The sequence below is a fragment of the Cynoglossus semilaevis genome, chromosome 12 (assembly GCF_000523025.1).
Source record: "Cynoglossus semilaevis isolate Cse_v1.0 chromosome 12, Cse_v1.0, whole genome shotgun sequence".
In the NCBI taxonomy this organism is placed as follows: domain Eukaryota; kingdom Metazoa; phylum Chordata; class Actinopteri; order Pleuronectiformes; family Cynoglossidae; genus Cynoglossus; species Cynoglossus semilaevis.
The window spans coordinates 8952445-8973450 of NC_024318.1; the positions used below are offsets into that span (position 1 = coordinate 8952445).

A 21006-nucleotide genomic window follows, 5' to 3' on the forward strand; every position below is an offset into this window, starting at 1 on the left:
GTGAAAACATTTGACGCGTTTTCGTGTCACGTTTTTAGAATCCTAAGAAAGAGAAGTTATTACAGTGTCAAGTAGGAAAAAAACAATGACATTTTTGCAGTGTGTTGAGGAAGCAGCAGAAGGAGGAAGTAACCTCTGAGTGTTGAGCAGACACCGGTTTCACCTGACACACACACACGCAGACACACACAGACTGACAGACAGGAGACCCCGCTGCGGCAGAGCAAGAATGGCCACAGCTGCAGTCAACGGCTCCAAAAACCTTATCAACTATAATGGACTAAACCACATTACAAAGAAAAATGGCTTCCACATCCACGGACAGGTATGTGTCCAACTGTGCGTCATTTGTTTACAAATACCTGTCTGCACTGTGCGCTATGGCTTCCGAGACTAAGGTTTTCATACACGTTTTTAAGAAACCTTCACCTAAAATAGTTTGTTTTGTGCTTTTACGTCACACAAGGAGAATATTCACTTTAATGTTAGCGAGACGAGATTCTCGTATTGACAGTTAGTCAGATCTCCAGCTAAAGAGAAACTTAAGAGAGTTGCCAGAGGTTCCCATGGACTTTCATGATGCAATGCTTTATTTTTTTCTTTAGATTTCTATATGTAAAAAATATAAACGTTAAAATAACTAATAGAAACAACCACAAATGAAGCCAATAACCCCGCCCATACATTCCTTCTCAACAGCAGGTTTTTTTTCTGTACCCTTGGGCGAGTTTAAAAGGTGCGGTCACATTAAAGAAGTGTATGTAAAATGAGGGCTTCGCATACAAATGATACAATACAAATGCGCATAATGCCTTCAGTCGAATTTAGTTTTAGTTTTTTTTACTGAAAACCTTTATTATTTTAATTTGAGCCTAATAAAAAAACAAAAAACAAACAACCGTTGGTATAATTTCTAGAGCAGTTATTTGACCAAAAAAGACCTGAATGGATGCAATTTAAAAACTTTTCAAAAAAAGTTTCCTTTAAATCATGTACTTTGAGAATGTATGTTAATATGTTGTGGAATGTTTATTACCTCTTTATGGGCGAGCATTTTTTTTTTACCAATAGACAGGGATTGCTTGGTTATAAAAGATGCATGACAGCTAAATCCTACTAACAACATTAGTGCCAGCCCCGATCCCTGTATTTTTTATGGTCGTACAGCCTGAATTGTCATAACAGATCTTAAAAACAATGTCAACAGCTGCTGCTTTATTCTGACACCTTCCTACAGATACTGTATGTTAGGTCTATGAAAAACAAACATTATAGAGTCAAACATCACTGTATGTTTTGCCTAGATAGGTTATAGCAGTGAGTATGAGGTTTATTGACTGATGACACAGCTTTTTTAATTGTCTGCCAGTTAATTATTGAATACAGTTAAGTACAAGGCCATTATATCCGTTATTACATGGGTTATGTATGGTTAATGTGGAAAGATTGGTGTGTTTTTGTTATGATTTGAGGAAATTATGCCATAAATTATACAATAAAATGCCATGAAATATATATACTATTACAGCTGCAAAGGTGACTCATCTGCAAAAAGTTGAAGAGCCTCAGTTGACCTAAGTGCTATACAAATATGTATAATAACAAATACTCTAATAAAAATACATATATCTCTCTATATATTTAGTTAGTTTTAATTGTGATTAAACTTTTTTTTTTCAAAAGAGACTTGAGAGAAATGGTGGCAACACCAACGGAATTCTATTTTATTTATTTTATATATTTACAATCTGATATTCAAAACATAAAAGAGCACAATTACAGCAATGAGTGTGAGTTTGCATGTCATTGACAATAGTCATTGATAGGTTTTCATTGAACCACACTCCTTATGGACAGTCACATTGCTAATTACTCCTTTTAAAAAAAAAAGGCCTGTGGGTTCTCCTCTCCTCCTGCTCTAATGTTGGACATTATCTGTTATTACCTGACAGAAGTGCACCAGTAGGGCACTTTTTTCCTTATCTTCATTTTCCATTCAGTTTATTGAAGTGTGATACAACCCATTTCCTGTATTCAAACAGTGTTGTTTCTACTTGTATCATTTGAATTGTAAGACAGCTCATGTGGGCCTCATGTCATACAGAAAAATGGTCCTCTCTGTGGTGCCTCCTCCAGGGAGCACAGGCAGGAGTCCTTTGAACAACCGCCAATGTATGTGGCTGTCATGACATACCTGGGCTTTGCCATCGTCACCTTGTTTGGCTACCTCAGAGACTTCCTCCGAGCTGTGGGCTTAGAGAAGTGTCACATCACGCAGGAGAGAGAGGAGCAGAAGGTAGGTAAAATATGCAATCAACACAGAACAGACACGGCGCATAGTCAATGTTAACACGTTTTCTTTCCCACATAATTATTTCCACTTTTGTACACTGCCTCCATCTTCTTTCCCCGTGTTGTTCTGCACTGAAATGTTGCCATGCGAGGGACAGGACACCACAGAGAATATCTGTAGAAGAACTAATTAAATCTCAGAGGATTTCAGCTCTTTCTTTGTTGCTGTGCTTTAGATTCTAGATAAGGCCTGACACTGCCGCATGAAAAGCCACTGAGTTGTCATGGATTTTACTTCTTGTGTAGTCAATTAAAAATTGCTGTCAAAAATACAAAAAAGTTACTGGTTTGCTAACAACTTGTTTTGTTCAGTTCCCATAAAAAGCTGCAAACCCTAAAACAAGAAAAGGTGTCTATATTTAGTTGGTGTTTTCATATATGGTAAAGAAATGCAAAAAAAAAAAAAGAAACATCCAGACATTTTCATAAAGTAGATAATATTTAAAAGTTTGCTCTGTGTTATGATATCTTCATAAATTCATATATACTGAACAGTTTTGACTTCTAATTGAAAACTTGATAGACAAAGATGTGATTCTTTTTCATTTTCCAAAAAAATTCTGGCCCTCTGAAAAATATAGTTGGCCCCTGTTATATACTGTATATGGTGGGCACTGACACTATATATATAAAGTCAAAGTGAGGACTTGTATTTTTGTTTTAATGCTTTAACATTTGTTAATATAATTCACTTATCTATTTTAAAATATATATAAATATGTTATGAAAAAACTATTTTGCATTGTTGAGCAGCTTTAAATGTGTGAAACATGATTACACACCGACATATTACAGTTTATTTTTCCTTATTATATGACATCTTAATACCTACTGTAAACGCCCCCCCTATACAGAGATTTGTGCCGCTTTATCAGGATTTTGAAAACTTCTACACCAGAAACCTGTACATGAGGGTACGGGACAACTGGAATCGTCCAGTGTGCAGCCTCCCAGGACCTGTCTTTGACCTGATGGAGAGAGTGTCTGACGACTACAACTGGACATTCAGGTTTTTTAAATAAAGTCACCTGCTGTTTGCACATTGATTATCAATTTTGCCATCCAAATTCATACCTTAGATGTGTGACAAAAATAATGGTGAATTATTAATTTATAACTGTTTTGCAGGTTAACTGGCAAGACGATACACAACGTGATTAACATGGGCTCGTACAACTACCTCGGTTTTGCAGAAAACAATGCTGATTTTCTCAAAACTGTGGCAGAGAAAACGCTAAACTACGGAGTCGGAGTTTGCAGCACGAGGCAGGAAACAGGTGAGTTCCACAACATAGATTTATACATGATACATCTAACCAGCCTGAATGAGGACCATTAGCCTAAGTCTCATGTAAGTCGTGGCAGTATGCCAGAATCTCTGTTATTTTATTTAACATATTGTGGATTTGCACTATATAAAAATCTCCAGCAGTAACACCAGGATAGGCTGTGACTCAAAGTAGAAGTCAGACTCTTTTTCTGTCATATCATCTGTCATCATTTATTATCTTTCCGGAAAATTATACCGCTCATATGTTTAATTATCTTTCAGTGCCTGTGATGTAATATGAATTATTCAACCTTTGTTAAATTATGTACAATTTGGGCATGAGCAGAGATCATTTAATACCCGTCTGTGCTGAGTAGAGCAGAAAACCATATTTTAGTAGAATATAACATCATGAAAATCCCTGGACATTAAAGAAGATGTGATAGGAATGTGGGATGATGAGAGGAACTGATATCTTCACATACATTTTGAATAGTTACATTAGTGAGGCTTCAGCCCACCCTCCTCTGGTTTTGTATTTGCATTCTCTAAGGATACAAACAGGATTAAAATTAGGTGTGTTTGTTTGTTTTTAAATCAAAACTTGCTTGTGGAAAACTAAAGAGCATTATTAAAATTGCACAAGGAGCGATGCTTATTTTGTTAAAGTGTTTCCTTTTTTCACTGTCAGCATGTTGTTTAGCTCTTGTCTGTTTCTGACACTGAGTGCAGAGCAGCAGAAGGTGAGCTGACATGCAGCCTCAGTGTGAGTGGAGTCACTGCGCAGCGTTGCATAATAACAGAACTTTGACAAGAACACAGAAAAGTAGGAGAATCAGAGGGCATGTGATCGTTAGCTGTACGTTTACCTGTCGGTCTCAGACACACGCACTCAGAACCACACTCACGCAGACTATTTCTCTATGCACATCATTCAATCAGCACAGTTTTAATGTTTAATTTGCAATCTGGGCTTCAGTGACAGGGTTAAGGTAGAAAAAGCAACTCTCCTCTGAGACCCTATTAGGCATTAATTATTAAACAACCCACTGTCTCTGTAGCTACAATGACATCATCACAACAGTTGTTCTACTTCACATGGAGCAGTACTGTATGTATTGGTGGAAAGCATTAAAGTTTAAGAGTCAACCACATTTAAAACATATTTTTGTTGTGTGAGTGTAGCCACTTCCTCCTTACCACGTGATTTGAGATGCTTCCCTTTTTATTGCTAAAGTAAATAGATACAAAGTGCACTATGAGCTCACCCTGTGTATAAACATACAAGTCAAACATTCATGAATTACAATAAAACGGAAGTTCACAGTCCCCACCTTCCAACAAGTTTTTTTTGTTTCTGTTGGTTTAGGTTTAGTATACAGACGTGTTGAGAAGAAAAGGGTAGATGTACAGTGAAAATTACCAAAGTGAAGTCAAAACTATTTTATGACAATTTAGTCTCTCATTAACGTAAATATTGTCATTAGTACTTCAGTACTACAGTATATATGATGTTTTTAGTGGTATGTTAAAGATATCATCATCTGCATACAAACATCATATAATATCATATAATGTATGGACATCATTAGCCACCAAAAAGAAAAAATGGACATTATAGGATCGCCTTGCTGCCTAACTCACTGAAGGTCACTTTTAGAGCCGTCATGTTTTAGTGGTTTGCCACTGAGGGAAGTATTGAAGGCCTCCAGTGATACCTTAATCTCTCAATTGCATTGTGCAAAAGACAAAAACACATTGTCAAACAGAACCAGTTATACCCTGATCAATTTCCCTGTCAGATTGGGTTACCACTTATCTCACTCTCCTGTAATGTGCCGTTTAATCATTTGAAACATTGTAGACCTGGCCAATCAGACCTGGCTAATCAAAAACAGTAATTGTACTAAAACACCTATTTACTTCACTCTTACCTACAGTATACACAGCTGAGGTATATGGTCCTAAAGTTAGAGGCACTGATTATATGCTGTGCATAAAGTTCAAGATTTTGTTTTGGGTTTTTTTTTCATTCATGAAGGAGCATTTATTGCTGTCAAGCCTCTAACTGTCGTGAGTGCATTACAGATATACAGCAGTGAATGAATCCACATGTCTCACTTCATTATCTCTGTTCTCTAGGTAACTTGAGTCTACATGAAGATTTGGAAACACTTGTGGCCAGTTTCCTTACAGTGGAATCCTCCATGGTTTTTGGGATGGGCTTTGCCACCAACTCAATGAACATTCCAGCACTAGTAGGCAAGGTGTGTATAGTTTTTACTTATAACCAATACCCATTTATTCCATTGGAAGAACTGTGTGGGATATTTGTACATTTAAAAAAAAGTAGTACTAGAATACTTGGTTTATTTCTTATACATGGTCTAAATTAAAGAGTGACATCTTCTGCAGACCGCACACAGTAATGAAGATCATAATGTAACAAAACAGTACCCTGGGGGAGGAGGCTCTGGGCACACAGAACTGCTCTCAGACACAGCAGTAGAAAAGGACAGGACTTGTTAAGAGCAAAGCTCAGGGGGGTGATTAACCATACTCTGGTCTGACGACACACCAGCCTGACTCAATGATGGCCGCAGGTTACCAGAGCAACACATGGCTTGATTATCTTTTGATTTGACTAGACAGAAGGAGGGGGAGGTTTGAAGGTTTAAGTGATAAGACTGGAGGTCATTTATGCGGCACAAAAAGTGAAGCATCTTCCTCCAGGCCAAGGCTACAGAGTAAGCCTGGGTCAACCCACGCTGCCAACTCTGTCCTTCAGGGACAGGATTTTTCCTGAAGTGACAGCTTTAAGTCCAGAAACCAGGCCTGCTGCACCTTAGGCAAAATCTGGAACTATCTGTCACTGAGATGGTGCAGTAAAACAGCCTGAAACAGTTTTTGAAAACTAATTCACATTAAAAAAAACTCAGAGCATCAGGCCGAAATATGCTAATGTCCTGAATAATAGCTGAAGCCATTTGCATGCTGTTTGTGGAGAATATAATGTTTCATGTTCTTTATTATGATAAAATTGTCTCATTTTAAAACAAGACTAAACTAAACTTTTTCAGACACAGACTGAACAATTAACCAACAGGCCACAAGCATTTTTTTGCTGCATACAACCACTGATATAAGGGTTGGACTTTCTTTAGACACCAGAAATACTTGTCTGGGTTTTTTTGTAGTGCCTCTGACGTCATCATCAGATTTATCAGATGCATGTCAGTTATACAGAACCATTGTTTCTCCACATTTCAAGTAATGCTTGTTACTAGCATCTTCATATGTACAGCACAAACACTGTCAGGTCCTGTTAAAAACACCAGTCTTGAAGTTTGCAAGACAGTAATAAAATCACAACACATGGCCAAATACACATGTAGACAACCAACCATTCACACTCACACTCATGCTGTACACTTGGTCAATGACAATGACCAAGTTATACTGCCATTAGTACTACCAAATACATGATGTGTTTTTAGAAATGGAGAAGCCAGTACAATAATGTTGAAGAAAAACATTTCTGCTATAGTAAAGAATAGAATTTTTATTAGCATTTAAATAACTTTTTGGTTCTGCTGGTTTTCAGGGTTGTTTGATATTGAGCGATGAGCTCAATCACACATCTCTCATCTTAGGGGCCAGGCTGTCAGGAGCCACTATCAGGGTGTTCAAACACAATGGTGAGTCTGCCATCTGTTTAACATGAACATATGTCATAGTGCTTCTACAGTAGATAACAACAGCACATGACACGAGGCATTGTTTGGATTATAAACAGAGGTGGCTGCCATGGTGCTACTGTTCTCCTACACTTTCAGCTCCCACAAGTGATTGTTTTGAAACACCAAACAACATTTCACCTGGAATTAGCTGTAGATAATTGTGGTGTTCAGTCTGCATCAACTGCCTCTGTTTGTTTTTTTGTGTGTTCCCCATCTCTGACAACAGTGATGTGAGAAACAGAATACTTTCAGTGGGTTACAGAATTTGCCTTAGGAAAAGCTTATCTAACATTCGGTAATTTTGCGCTGGGGTGTAAAAGCTTTACCAAAACAGGTTCAGCTTAGAGTCAACTCAGTGTTTTATTTCATCTATGAAAAAAAGAGCTGGTTCTCAATGTCTTGTTTTAGAGAAATAAATCATTCATATTTGTATTCACACACATAGCCGTGAAACAGTTACATTTTAAAATCTACTTAACCACAGGATAGCTGTGGATTAATCAAGATTATTTATCATTAATTGTGATGGTATTATTAAAGATGTTATGCATTGAGATTGTGACTTGTAGAAGTCAGGCAGCTTATCAGCTGTAGTCTTTCTTACTGCCCTGCACTTTGTGACGCCGATCTGACACAAGTTGGTTGTTTGACCTGAAGTTATGTCTCCAGAAATACCTGCTACGTGTTGAGATGGCATTCTTTCATTCAAGTAGATAAAGTGAAACAAAAATGCTTTCCTGTAGAGTGTGTAAATAACAACAAGGATAAGTGGATAGACAGCAGAATTATTGGACACAGTGTGTCTCATAGGCATAAAAATTTAATCTGATTTTTATCATAGTTAAAATGTTAATTTTGACACCCCAGTATACTGTACATATATATATTGCATAGGCTGAACAGACACTGACTTGTCATGAGTGACCAAACAGGCATTGTTCCCTGAATGGAAACACAGTCTGCTGTTACAGCAGACTGGACAAATGGAGCAGTCCTTTGGCAGCAAATGTGTCTTGACAGATACAAGCAGAGGCAGTTGTAGGTCCTTAAAGTAGATCCCAGGGGTCTGACTGAAGGCAAGGAGCTGTGAGGCACCTGAGTAGTTGACCCATCCATGTCCCCTCTCCTTTAGTAATCCAGACATTTCTTTAAGACAATTAACTTTAACACAATTACCTTCCAATAATGACCTCTAATAGTATAATCAATTTTTAATGAGTGTTTGCAGCACTGTTTATCGATGCACATTCTGGGTTATGATAAGAATTGTTTGGGACATTGTGGAAATATGTGCCTAGAATTAGTAGAATTTAAACTACTCTCTGTTTTTTTGTGTTCTGTGTTTTTAAATTCTGTTTCGTGCATCTGTGGTTGTTTTGAAATTTTTGAAATATTTGTAACAGGAAAAATCTTAAAGGGTTGCACCCTTCCTATTCTTTTAACCTGTTGTTCAGGTCTTCTGCCTTCTTGTTTATCACGAATATCCAGATTTTAACTTGTCCAGATTTTGTTGACAAATAACCATATGAGAGGATCTTAAACCTTTGAATGTGACAGAGAAACAGTAGGGTGATCACCTGGACTTATAAACTTATAAATTATGTTTTATATTTTAACTTTTTGTTTACTACTTCCACTTTAAGCAGTTGCATAGCAGTAAAGCTAATGTAGTTGTTCTTTCAATAATTTGACAATGTTATTTTCTTGGACTTTAAAATGAGACAGAACTATGGTTCTGTCGCCTTCTATCACTACCACAACATCAGAGCTTATATAGCACAATCTCTTTTTACCTGCATGCAGAAGCAAATCTCAAATGTAAAAAGCAACATCTAAATTCACATGATGGTTTCCTGTCTTACGCAGACAGTCTGTCCTTGTTCTTGACTTTGTGGACTTGTTTCCTCTGTGCTGACAGTAACACAGGGATTCTGATGCAGAGCTGGAAGAAGTGAAAGTATCAGAGGAGCAATAGCTGCCTATAAATCAAATCTGTTTTGGTGTGGAGGCAGTGATATCAATCAGTTATGACAGATTATTAGTCCAGGCAGATTTACTTGCTTCTCACCTGGAAATGGTTGATTTGCAGTCTCAAGCTAGGACTGATTATCTTTATGGGCCACAGCTATCCAACACTGCCATCTGCTGGTTTAAAGCCCCGGTATTGCGTAGACGCTGTTCACTGTCTAAATGGTTCTGCTGAGACGCCTCTCTTTTAGTTATTAATATAATTAAGATGTTTATAGATTTACCCAGTACTAAATGCACATAATACATGCACATTTAAATATGTTTGTAGCATAAATATTATTACTTTTATGCTCTTCTTTTTGGTTTTCTCTTGATAAGATAGATCCTCAGCTCTAACATGTGTCTGTGTATGTTATGCATTGTTCTGGCTCTTTTGTGTTTGTCAGATATGCACAGTCTGGAAAAGATGCTGAGGGAGGCAGTTTGCGCAGGTCAGCCTCGCACTCACAGGCCTTGGAGGAAGATTCTGATCATGGTGGAAGGGATCTATAGGTCAGCTGTCAACCCACACACTTAGTTTACTCTCTTTCTTTTTTTTTTGTTTTTTGTTTTGCTAATACATAGTAAATACATCTGTGTGCTCTGTGTCTTTAGCATGGAAGGTTCAGTGGTGCGACTGCCAGAAATCATCGCTCTTAAGAAGAAGTATAAAGCCTTTCTGTACCTTGATGAAGCCCACAGTATTGGTGCTGTAGGACCATCAGGTCGGGGAGTGACTGAGCTGTTCAATGTGAACCCAAATGACGTGGACATTATGATGGGCACCTTCACCAAGAGCTTTGGGGCTGCTGGAGGCTACGTAGCCGGGAAAAAGGTGCATTCAAAGTTTATTTATTTATTTATTTTTTACTGTTAAAATGTTAACACCTGGTCATTTGTTCACCCTGTGTCAATGTTGCTTTAAAATAACACCAAGGTAATTGTTGGTCATTTTAACTGCATCCAAACCCTTTTTATTAGTTGTCATTTTTACAACACTGTCTCCTAGAAAGCCAAATTATACCGGGTCAATCCCTGGTTCTAAACAGTTTAACCTGGCAACAGTGCTGACCTATTTGGCCGCTACGCAGGTTAGAACACTTCACACACCGTTTCACACGTCGCTGTTTTTCAGGACTCAGGCATACATCTTGCCACTTATGTTGCTTTCACGTGTCCAACAAATGTTGGCCAGGCTGTGACTCTGTGCTTTTGTGTTCCATTTTTACTCCATTAAAGTCTACACTTCAGTACATAACCGCATGGGTTTTGTAGCAGTTGATTAGAACGCAGCGGAGGAAACGGCCATGTTGTTTCAATTAGTTATTCAGTGAGGGACCCTTCCTGCTGTTGACTTTTGTTGGCTCAGCCCTGCTCTGCCATAATCAGAAGGTAAAGCTGGCAGAGGGCCAGCCCCTTCTTGTGGCAGGCGTCGGAACTGCGCTCTAGATTTTACAGGATGACTTTTAACAAGCATGATAATGTTTGAAGTATGAGCACTGGGTACGGTTTGACAGCTGGCTGTAGTAAACTCCTAGAAACAGGCTGGAAAATAGCAAGAAATCCTTAAAATTTGACATAGTTGTTGTGGTGAATCCCCTAAATCTTACATTAAGCAGTTTGGAGCTGAACGACAAAAAAAAAAAAAAAAAAAAAAAAACATCACTGTGCAGATGTGTTCATGTTGTAGCTATTTTATGAGATTGCCCAAAATAAAGGCTCCAGTAAATATGCTCCTTCTAATTCACTGCAACCTTACAATAAAGAGATGTAATTAATCCACCCTTTACTTAAGATTCCACTGAAAAGGTTATTGAATACTTCCATTGAGGAACTAAGTTTGAAGAAGTGTTTGTGCTGCTGTGGCACCGCTCCACCTCCATGTCACTGTGGACTGTATCTCCACAGTAGTATGGTGGCCACTACATGGCTGAGAAAACATAGGACTGTCTGAGATGTGGAAGTGCATTTTGGAAATGTTTTTTTTACTTTTTCCTCTGTCACACCAAAGTCCTGCAGGGTCCTGAAACTGTGAAAATCCTCCGCCCTAATCGAAAACAGATGTCTGGTTGTTTCAGAGTTCTTATCTTATGTTTAAGCATTTCCCCTAAAATCCCTTCCCCTAATGTGTGTGAAGGAAGCCACAGCCACCGCCCAGTGAGGACAGATGGCAGTGAGTGGAAATGGTGGCCAGACAACATCTCCGGCTATGTGTCATCACCCTTCACCCACTGGCCACCACACAGCCACCATGCACAACCTGTCACAGCTCCAGGCCAGCTCCCAACCTCAGACCACTTACACATATGCTAGAAAACCCATGACTGAATCTGTTTCCTGAAATCCTTGTCTATTCTTGACAACCATGAGCCGAACAAATCTTCTGCTGACATTTAGGAATAATGAGTCCGACAATCATAATTCTGGCTCATTTCACTTCCTTCACATATTGGTCTTTGGCTGCTGCAGAATGGAGTGAACAAAAGTCTACTTTGTTTTACAGTCAATGCCATGGAAGTCAAGTTAATAGAGTGTAAACAACCATGCTACTGTTATGGCCGTAAAGCTTGTTTGGGGAAAATATATATATATAATAAAATATATATATATGTTAACCAAATAAAAAGAAGCTTAGTGATTGTTGTTATTTCAGCCCAAACTTTATGTGATGTCGATTTTTTAATAATACGTTTTATCTGTGTTTTGGTTTAATACAGGATTTGGTCGATTACCTTCGACAACATTCCCACAGCGCAATATATGCCACAGCCATGTCTCCTCCTGTCACTGAGCAGATCATACGTGCCCTCAGGTGCATTATGGGAAAAGATGGGACCACAGAAGGTGAGTAAATCAGTACAGTCTCTTTCCAACTAGTGGATGCCACAATTAATCTGAATCCTTCTAGCCACATACTTGTCCAGTCTGATATTCCTCACGCAGACAAATATTATGTCTGGCTCATAAAAATTTTTACACCTCAGTGTTATTTTATGAAACAATAGCAAACCAAATCCAGAGTAACAGTACCGATGTTAGGAGTAAGTCCAGACCTGTGGGGAAAGACAAACAGCTGCTCGCTCAGAAAATGTGGTAGCAATTACTGGGGTCTGCGGCAGCAGAAAGAAGGGGGGACATGCAGTCCGTGAGCACACGTGACCCCATTGGGGGAGGAAATCATTTTCATATGTGTGTTTTAAGGAACGTTGTACCTCTGAAAAGTTTCTCCTTTAATAACTTCAGACATCAGGGCAGGGAAGTAGTCATTATCGGACTAGTCCTGATACCACCACAGCAGTACTTCACAGAGTTATTGCAGCTATATTTTCCGCAGTAGCTGTTGTAGAGGGAGATTTAGAGAATAAAGCTGCCTAAACTCATCTTTTGTACAACTGTTGTGTATGACATACAAACGTCCAGGTCACGTAAACTATGCTTGGACTGAATTCAAGTGAGCCGCCAAGTATGTTGTCTTGTCACGCAAAGAAACTCCCAAGCAGACGTGCTTTGGCCCTGACATAGATCAGTGAAATATCTGTTGTGGAAAACTCACTCTTGACCCATCCGACAGAAGGAAGGGAGCGCAGCAAACAGTGCAGTCTTTCAAAACACCAGCTCCGGTGTCCATCAAAACACATACTGCGACCAGAGGTGCCACATGCTGTTTAAATATATACCAAATAGTATTCCTTTGTCCTCCCTATCTTTCCCTTTCATGTTGAATTTCACACACTGAAGACATCTGATGGCAGCTGCTCCAAAATTAGGAAGACACCCTCGTCCCAACACCCACAGAGTCTTTCTTACTCACATTATTCCTGCCTGACAGCAGGCTTTTTGCCTCCCTGCCCTCAATCTTAGCAGAGAAATAACTTACAAAATGGAGCTTGTGCTTTTTGGCAGAACGTAACAACTCGAGCCCCTCTCTCTGCTGAGATAAGGAGATTTAAAGAACTCCCTTGTATCCCTTTGAAGGAGCTGCCAATCTATTTCCAGGTAATCACAAAGAGAGACATGCCAGAATTCGCCGAACCCTGTCGACGACTCAGCGTAACTGGATTCCCAAGCGATTTTTTTTTTATTATGAAGGAGTTAGCAGAACAGACAGACTGCACTAATTCTTATTTGTGCACTGATTTGTATCTGGAGTCTGCGTGCTCTACTTAAGCGTTATTTGTTTTCCACTTTCCCTCATGGCTGCGCTCCAGATACAGTCCTTGTTCAATCATTTCATGTTAAATCCATCGCATCCAATTTGGCAGCGTGCATATGCATATACCAGGCCGACAAAACTGAACCATCTGCTCGCACAGCTGAGTTATAATCCTGAGCAAATTCATTCTGGAGGTTGGTACGGCCCAGATGGAGCGAGTAGCAGGATGAGCTGGCATCGCACAGAACACCACACAGTACATACATTAGCTTTCTCTGACAGGTGACATCCTCCATGTAGGACAGAGGAGAAGCAGCAGGTGATGCTTAACTCATGCATCTGCTCTGCTCTTTTTTAACTGGAGGTATTAGGCGAATCCGCCAACTGGCAGAGAACACCAGATTTTTCCGAGCCAGATTGAGGGAGATGGGCTTCATCATCTACGGCCAGGATAACTCACCGGTAGTTCCAATCCTGCTCTACATGCCAGGAAAAGTGGTGTAAGTACTTTTAAGATCTCACTGAAACCACTTAGCTATTTATAATCAGCACAATGAGGATATTTACTGTGTTTCATTTTGTAGCATTTGCTTTTACCTCTACTTTCCAACTGTTGGCAGAAACAAATCTAAAACACTCTTGTTTGGCTTCTCTGTTTAATTTTCTTTTTTTTTTCAAACCAATCAAAGGGAAACAGATATGTTCTGATATTGGGTCTTAGAAGAAATCCCAATAGTCGGGTGTTCTGTCCCTACGTCTGAATCATGTAGATCAGTGGTCTAATTAGAACTTCAGCTGGGGCAGACATTTTCAGTGGCTAAGATAATCACCATGAAGAGATACACAGGTAGACGAGGTAGGCATGGACACACGGTGAAAGGAGTAGGACTAAAAGATCTAAAAGACAAACACAGTGAGCTGGGCGTCACAGTTAGAATTAGTCACAGATTAAAAACAGCTGTGTATCTGAAGTACCATGATTAGTTGTGATTATTTGTGACATATTTGATTGTCATCAATCAATTCTGATTAATTCTGATTTAACCACAGCTACCCTGGAATTATCCGATTAAATGTTTTATTTGAATTGCTAGATAAAATATTTTGAGACTATGTCCAGCCAATAATAAAACAAAGTCATGAACCAACTAGAAGCAGATGTTGAATGTATAGGATGAATTATTGGAAATTATGACTCACATTTTCACCTATCAATGTGTAAAGTGACCACAATGAGTTCAAGTTCAGATCTGATCATTAAAACCACCTGAGGCTAACACGGTCAGTGACTCTGAGAATGTGGACAGCAACACAGAGCATCACACAGATGTCAACGGTCATCTAAATTATGCTAAATTGTGGGTTTCAACTCATTAAACTGTCCTCTTTACCACAAAATGAGGATTCATTCACAATTTGGCCTCAGTGACGCAGAAGGGTTCCAGGGATGACGCTGCTCAAACCTCGGAGAATTGACACTAATGTGTGTTTTTGGTAATTTATTGTGATTTCCAGAAATGAACGCAAGATATTCAGACCACACAGCATAACGGCACGATTAGAAATTTGAAAGAATTCGAAAAAGCAGCATTCTTTATGCAGTGTGTCCCTTCATTCACACTGTGTTCCCTCTGTTTATCAATATCCGTTCTGATCCCATTCAGCTGCACTTTGCACTTACTAGATGAGATGAAAATAACAGATTGTTTTGAAAACTTTATTTTATTAAAGTTGATTACAACCTTCTGTCTCTTCTTACACTTCGTCAGGGCGTTTGCTCGAGAAATGTTAGAGAGAAAAGTTGGCGTGGTGGTGGTGGGCTTCCCAGCCACACCGATCACAGAGGCCAGAGCTCGCTTCTGCATGTCAGCAGGACATACCAGAGATATGCTGAACGAGGTGCACAAACACACGCACGCACAATCAAAACAGAAAATTCTTATGAACCACCCCCCAACCCCAGGTATTTTATATCCCTGAGTTAAATATACTCTTCTCCTGTCCTCAGGTGCTGCACCATCTGGACGAGGTGGGAGACCTCCTGCGTCTCAAGTTCTCACGGCGAAAATGCTCCTCTAGGCGTGACCTCTGCGACGAGACAGACTGTGAGCTGGACTGTGAATATGACCATTAACACCTTCATTCACAGGCCAAACCAAGGCTTTAGGGTCTAGGCAACACCATTACACACACATACACACACCTCACAGTACCCATGCCTCAGAAAATGAGCCAAATGTTTGGCAGCTGCTTCTTTTTTAAATTTTGTAAAATATTGTGATTTAATAGCAAAACATATTTACACTTCATCTGCACACATTTGTTAATAGATATGTTTATTTTTGCTCAGGCGTCACTGAATTACTGACAAATTTTTACATATTTATTTTTCTTATCATATACAGTTTGGAAATTGTTTTTTTTTACAGACAAAATTTTACAAAACTTTAATGTCAATGTATTCATGTTCAGCAGCAAAAACTACTACTGTCTACTAATCTTCAGTGAAACCAAATGTTTGGAAGCTGCTTTTTAATTATTTGTTTTTATCACCTTATTTCTGGATCTATTTGTAAATATGATGATTAAAATGTTAACTGACTGTGGAATTCCAGATTACTTTTTTACTAGGGCTGTCAAACAAATAAAAATTCAAATTTTCATTGTAAAAATGGAAAAAAAGGAGTGCATATCTTATTTACTTCCCCTGCTTAAACACACCTTTCCTGCCCCTCGTTTACTATCACTACCCTCTGAAGTGACAAGTTCCACTCTGTTCGACATGACTTTTAATCTTCCACAGAAATGATAACCTTTCTCTCAGCAATAGATCGGGCGGCAATTACCTCTGAGGAGCAGATAAAATCTAACAACTTGGAGAATGAAGAAAAGGTCATACAGTATGGCGTGTTTCAGCGGCAAGACCGCCGACATTCACTTAGTTGTTGCTGTTCTGTAGACGTGATGTTCTCTTTCACACACGTACTGCGTTGCAGTGGCCGATATCTGAGCTGCGGCAGAGGCAGCACCTGAGCCCACAGACTTACCTAGCAATTAGCAGTGAAATCTGAATTCCTGTGGCGTGGAGTAATCATTTGATTAACACAGACGGGATTATATGTGAATAATGCTGTGGCGGTGTGTGACTCTGGGTCTAGTCCACACTTGCTCTGTCTCCCCCAGGACTCTGACATGTTTGTGCTTCTGCCCTATAAATAACTCAGCAAAATGACATTTTTTCATGGTAGAATTAAAAATGTGAGGTACAACCTTAGGAAAATATGTTAGAAGAACTAACAGACACAAGTGCAGAACAAAAAACGTTTGGAGGGAAAAAAACCCTAAAGAAAAGACACGTATTGAATCTATGTTCAATGGTAAATCGATTTTGTTTTGTCAGTGAAGACACACATCTGGCTCCCATCACCAGAAACAATACAAAACTGTTTCTTTAATCCTCAACTGGGTGATGTCACGGCAGTGTACTGTTCCACATAGATTTGGAGAAGATTAAGAAAGGTGGCCTCAGATGCAGTACTGGTTTCCCCCCACTGCCCTCAGGATGTCTGGTATTCATTTCTATATATGTCATCTTTACTCTGGCTATGAACAATATTATTTTTTAACAGGTTCACGAGAGAGGACGGATGTGTGAAACAGGAACCTGGGACGGAGCTCGACGTGCCACCTAGGCAGTGTTTAAAATCTGAGATCCAGTGTGAACGTACGGAAGGGCAGGGTCATATCTTGAAGAGATCGAGCAGGGAATGTAACACTCCTTAAATGGAATCCCTACAGGACAGGAAGGGTTTTTCAAAATAAAAGTAAAGGTAGTATACACAGTAAGTTTGTTAAAAAATAAAATATGCAATAAAATAAGATCAATCATTCTTTTTCAGAGCCTAAGCATAGCAGGTAGAGTCAAAAAGTTCTGAGACAATTTTAAAAACATGTCAACACATGTCTATCAAGAGTATCCAACAGTTGGACAAATTTTTATCATATGCTTGTCAAGTGCTGAGCTATGATCAGGTACGACAGCCATCAACTCCATCCTCTAAAGTCTAAGCAATCGCAGCACTTTCTATACACACTGTTGTTGCATATCAGTATTTTAAAGGAACATATTTAACTATTTGTAGGTGTTTTTCTGACCAGGAAATTTCAATGACTTGTTTTAAAAAAAATAGGTTAGCATACTGTAGCTGGCATTTCTCCATTTGATATAGAAATGGTAAAAAGAGAGAAAAAAATACCTCAAAGTGGTGTTATAAAATATATATAAAATACATTCACACTCATACATTCCCACAAACTAAACACGAAGTGAAATTGTGTTTGACCTTTAGGTACAGTATATTGCATATGGAAATGATTAATGATGCCCATAAAGGGGACATATACCTAAGATTGTGTATAATCAAAATCATGCCTGCATTCAGATCACATTATTCTTCTGAAACATAGAGTACGTCAGGAAGTAAGGCTGATACACACCGACTGTCAGGCAAGGTGGGAAGCACATGTCCTGCCAAACTTCCCTGCAGTCACTTCTAACTGCCCCCAGTTTCAGCAGAAGTGGCAAATGGTCGGTGCTGGCATTCAAAACATCTGTGCAGCCGGACTACTGGTGGCAAGGCCCCAGAGACCTGCCTGCCTGCACCAGGCTCTTTTGAACTGCAGATCCAAATACACTGCACTTATTGGAATGGCATGTAGCTGTTACTCAGAAGGGGGATCCTCTGCTTCGCCTTTGAAGTCCGCCACGTTGTCCAAGCGGACAAGCCTTTTTCGTTGCTCTGTTTCCCATTTAGACCTCGATTCTCCCATTTGGAAAGTGATTTTTGAAGTGGGTTAGACAAAAGACAGATTTACATGGTTTAGACAGCTACACTGGGCCCGCAGTACGGCTGGACTGAGGCCTGTTTGGTGGGGTCAAACATCAAGCTACTTTAACTGATAGAGATGGAATTTCTGCATTCATTATTGTTAGAATGTTGGCCCGATCCAGGAATCGAATTAATCAGAAGAATTCTGAATAAATGGTTTTTATTTGTGGTATTTTCAGCCTGGTCATTGCCGTAGTCCTTCTTCTTCATCTGCTGTCACCACAACAGTCTCTTACTGTTAACACCAAACATGTCCCCATGTCCATGTCTTCCACTTTTATTTAAGCCTCACTTCATCTTAAAAATCCTTTGACATAATGTAGATTAATAAGGGATGAAGTCAAAAGGTACTAAGACAGATGTTGTGATTCTTCAAAAAGTGTCCAAATGTGATCACTGGAACATGTTACGCCTTACCAAGTGTTATCTTATCAGGCTAAATTTTAGTCGATTATTTCAACCATCAACATTGAACAATTTTAAAACGAAAGCCAGATCAATTTTAACCTGGCTTTAATTTTTTTTAAATTACATTTTTTTATATACCATTATTGAAATATATTCCATTTATATTTTCTCATAAGTTACTTTCTGGTCTAAATTTTGTTCGTTACCACGTAGTGCAGTCAGTGTAAGACCATCATTGATTCAAATTCACCGCCTTCAGATGCATGAGGGGTGGGGAGGGGTCGGGGGTGTTACTGTGCCCCCGGAGGTTTTGGTGCAGCAGCCTTGGCTGAAGGAGCAGCATCCTTCCTGGGTGAACAATTTGACACACAGGGCTAGGTGTCCTTTGAAGGGGACAATAAAAGCATCACGGGGGCTGATCACATTGGGGACCATTTGTTTTGCTGAAGTGAAGTGTCAAAGCGTCTTCCGTCGTCTGGTGTTTTTATTGAGGCTGCTGGACACGAGGCCGCAGGAGCAGCAGGAGCAGCAGGAGCAGCGGACCTCCTGGAAAGCGCCTCCGGTGTCTGTAACTCTGAGGGTGACCTGTGTCACCAGTGCGCCTGCGCGGATCACCGGTCTTCCAACACCTCAGTCAATATTATCGAGACACGTAAACACAACTGATACTGATCGATGTTTAAAAACACGGAGAATCTGTTGATACTGCAATAATAAACGCAGCACTCGTGAAATACCAAAGACAAAACATTCAGTCATCAAATACTGCACCTTATATTATGGAGTAAAACCTCGATACTTTTACTTTAATAAATGTAAAAGTCCTAGTTATAAGAGATATAAGGATGAATAAAATAAAAATAAAACAATAAAAATATTGTTTATATATAAAATATATAAATATGTATATACATAAAATTGAAAATATACACTTATATATATCCAATATATGTCTTATATTGAGTATACACATAAATAGTTTTTACGACTTTAGTTAGTTAATTTATTTATTTGTCTAAATAATCTATGCATACTCGCACACACATATACATTTGAGATGAATTGATACCGTAGTTTGCTAAACATTGTGTCCAGTTCTGGTGATGACGGTTCAGAGGGATGAAAGAGTTAACCAGGGGGAGGGCGCTGTCACGGGGGGCGTATGGTATAAAAGCCCCTCCGGAGCGCACAACAAGAGCGGCGTGTGTCTTCACAGAAGTTGGCCGGTGCTGTTTGACTTCTTCCCTGCAGCAGGAGAGGCTCTGGTTGCGCTAACAAGCAGCAGACTGATGGATGCAAACCTTTGAATGCACTTACCCCCGAGGACCAGGACCAGGACCAGGACCAGGACCAGGACCAGGACCAGGACCAGGACCAGGACCAGGAGCAGGAGCAGGAGCAGACCTTTTAACTACCTGTGTTTTCTGCAGTAAACTTTACTCTGAACGCGTGGCTCGTTGCAGAATGTGGACAATACAAGAAGTGCGCAAAGCGCCTGAAGTACCAGCGGGGAAAAGCGGAGTGTGAGGCTGGGAATGCGGTGGGGTCAACACGGGACAACTCGGCTGCAACTTTCCTGAGCTCCGAGAGTTTGGCGAGTGCGCAACAAGAGCGGAAAGTGTTCCGGCTGCGCGCTGACGTCCCGCAGAGTTCGATGTACTCGGAAGTACTTGGAAGAAGTGCGCAAGAACTTTTACTGTCACCGGTTTAAATACAATAATAACCCAGCATTTATTGGACGTTTCATCCACAAAGATAATCGGCTGGATCTAAATTAATCCAGGCTGAAGCTTCACCCCCCTGCCCCCCCTCATTCGCCCCTTTTCCCTTCACTTTTTGCAATTCTGATTCCCGAAGTGGCTCCGAAGTGGTGTTACGGCTCCTCATCCCCGGCGGATCCGGAGATCGGAGTCTCTGCACCGGGAGGAGGCGGAGTCGGAGCTCCGGTCACAGCGCAAGCTCGCAAGAGCGGCCGCGTCAGGAGGATGGTGCGGCTGACAGCAGAAGTGCTGCTCCTCCTGGGACTCCTTCTCCTCACCTTGCACATCACGGTTCTGCGGAGCACTCCGCTGCCGCAGGGCAACGTCAGCCTGAGCCTGGACCAGGACCAGGATACGGCACTTACAGAGGTGAGTCAGGACTAAGTGACCGGGGGTCCTTTGGGGTTGGGGATGGGGTGGGGGT

The 21006-nt window shown here is 40.0% G+C and overlaps 2 protein-coding genes across 3 annotated transcripts in view; both read left to right on the forward strand.

The window, feature by feature from the left end:
• Window positions 1-32: 32 nt before the first annotated feature.
• sptlc3 (serine palmitoyltransferase, long chain base subunit 3) lies at window positions 33-16207 on the forward strand. 2 transcript variants are annotated; one of them, XM_017037543.2, is made up of 12 exons: window positions 33-325; window positions 2137-2296; window positions 3207-3361; window positions 3481-3629; window positions 5765-5889; window positions 7227-7320; window positions 9780-9885; window positions 9988-10207; window positions 12090-12216; window positions 13890-14025; window positions 15295-15424; window positions 15534-16207. In XM_017037543.2, exons 1-12 carry the CDS (start codon window positions 303-305, stop codon window positions 15657-15659), a joined length of 1551 nt encoding a protein of 516 aa, XP_016893032.1. In that variant the 5' UTR covers window positions 33-302; the 3' UTR covers window positions 15660-16207. The 2 variants fall into 2 exon arrangements, with proteins under 2 accessions (XP_016893032.1, XP_024916372.1); XM_025060604.1 differs by having other exon boundaries at window positions 34-325; window positions 2105-2296.
• Window positions 16208-19906: 3699 nt separating this feature from the next.
• The window catches only part of ism1 (isthmin 1), a 27065-nt gene continuing 25965 nt past the window's right edge, over window positions 19907-21006 (forward strand). The window contains exon 1 of the mRNA XM_008321931.3: window positions 19907-20951. Coding sequence (XP_008320153.1) covers window positions 20808-20951 — 144 coding nt within the window. The 5' untranslated portion in view covers window positions 19907-20807. The remainder of the gene's footprint in view (window positions 20952-21006) is intronic.

Excerpts from the sequence above, each read along its gene's own strand:
- sptlc3 (XM_025060604.1), top strand. The coding sequence starts at position 230 with ATGGCCACAGCTGCAGTCAACGGCTCCAAAAACCTTATCAACTATAAT. Across the intron at positions 10,208-12,089 it reads GCTACGTAGCCGGGAAAAAG|GATTTGGTCGATTACCTTCG; the intron begins GTGCATTCAAAG and ends GGTTTAATACAG. Across the intron at positions 12,217-13,889 it reads AAAAGATGGGACCACAGAAG|GTATTAGGCGAATCCGCCAA; the intron begins GTGAGTAAATCA and ends TTTTAACTGGAG.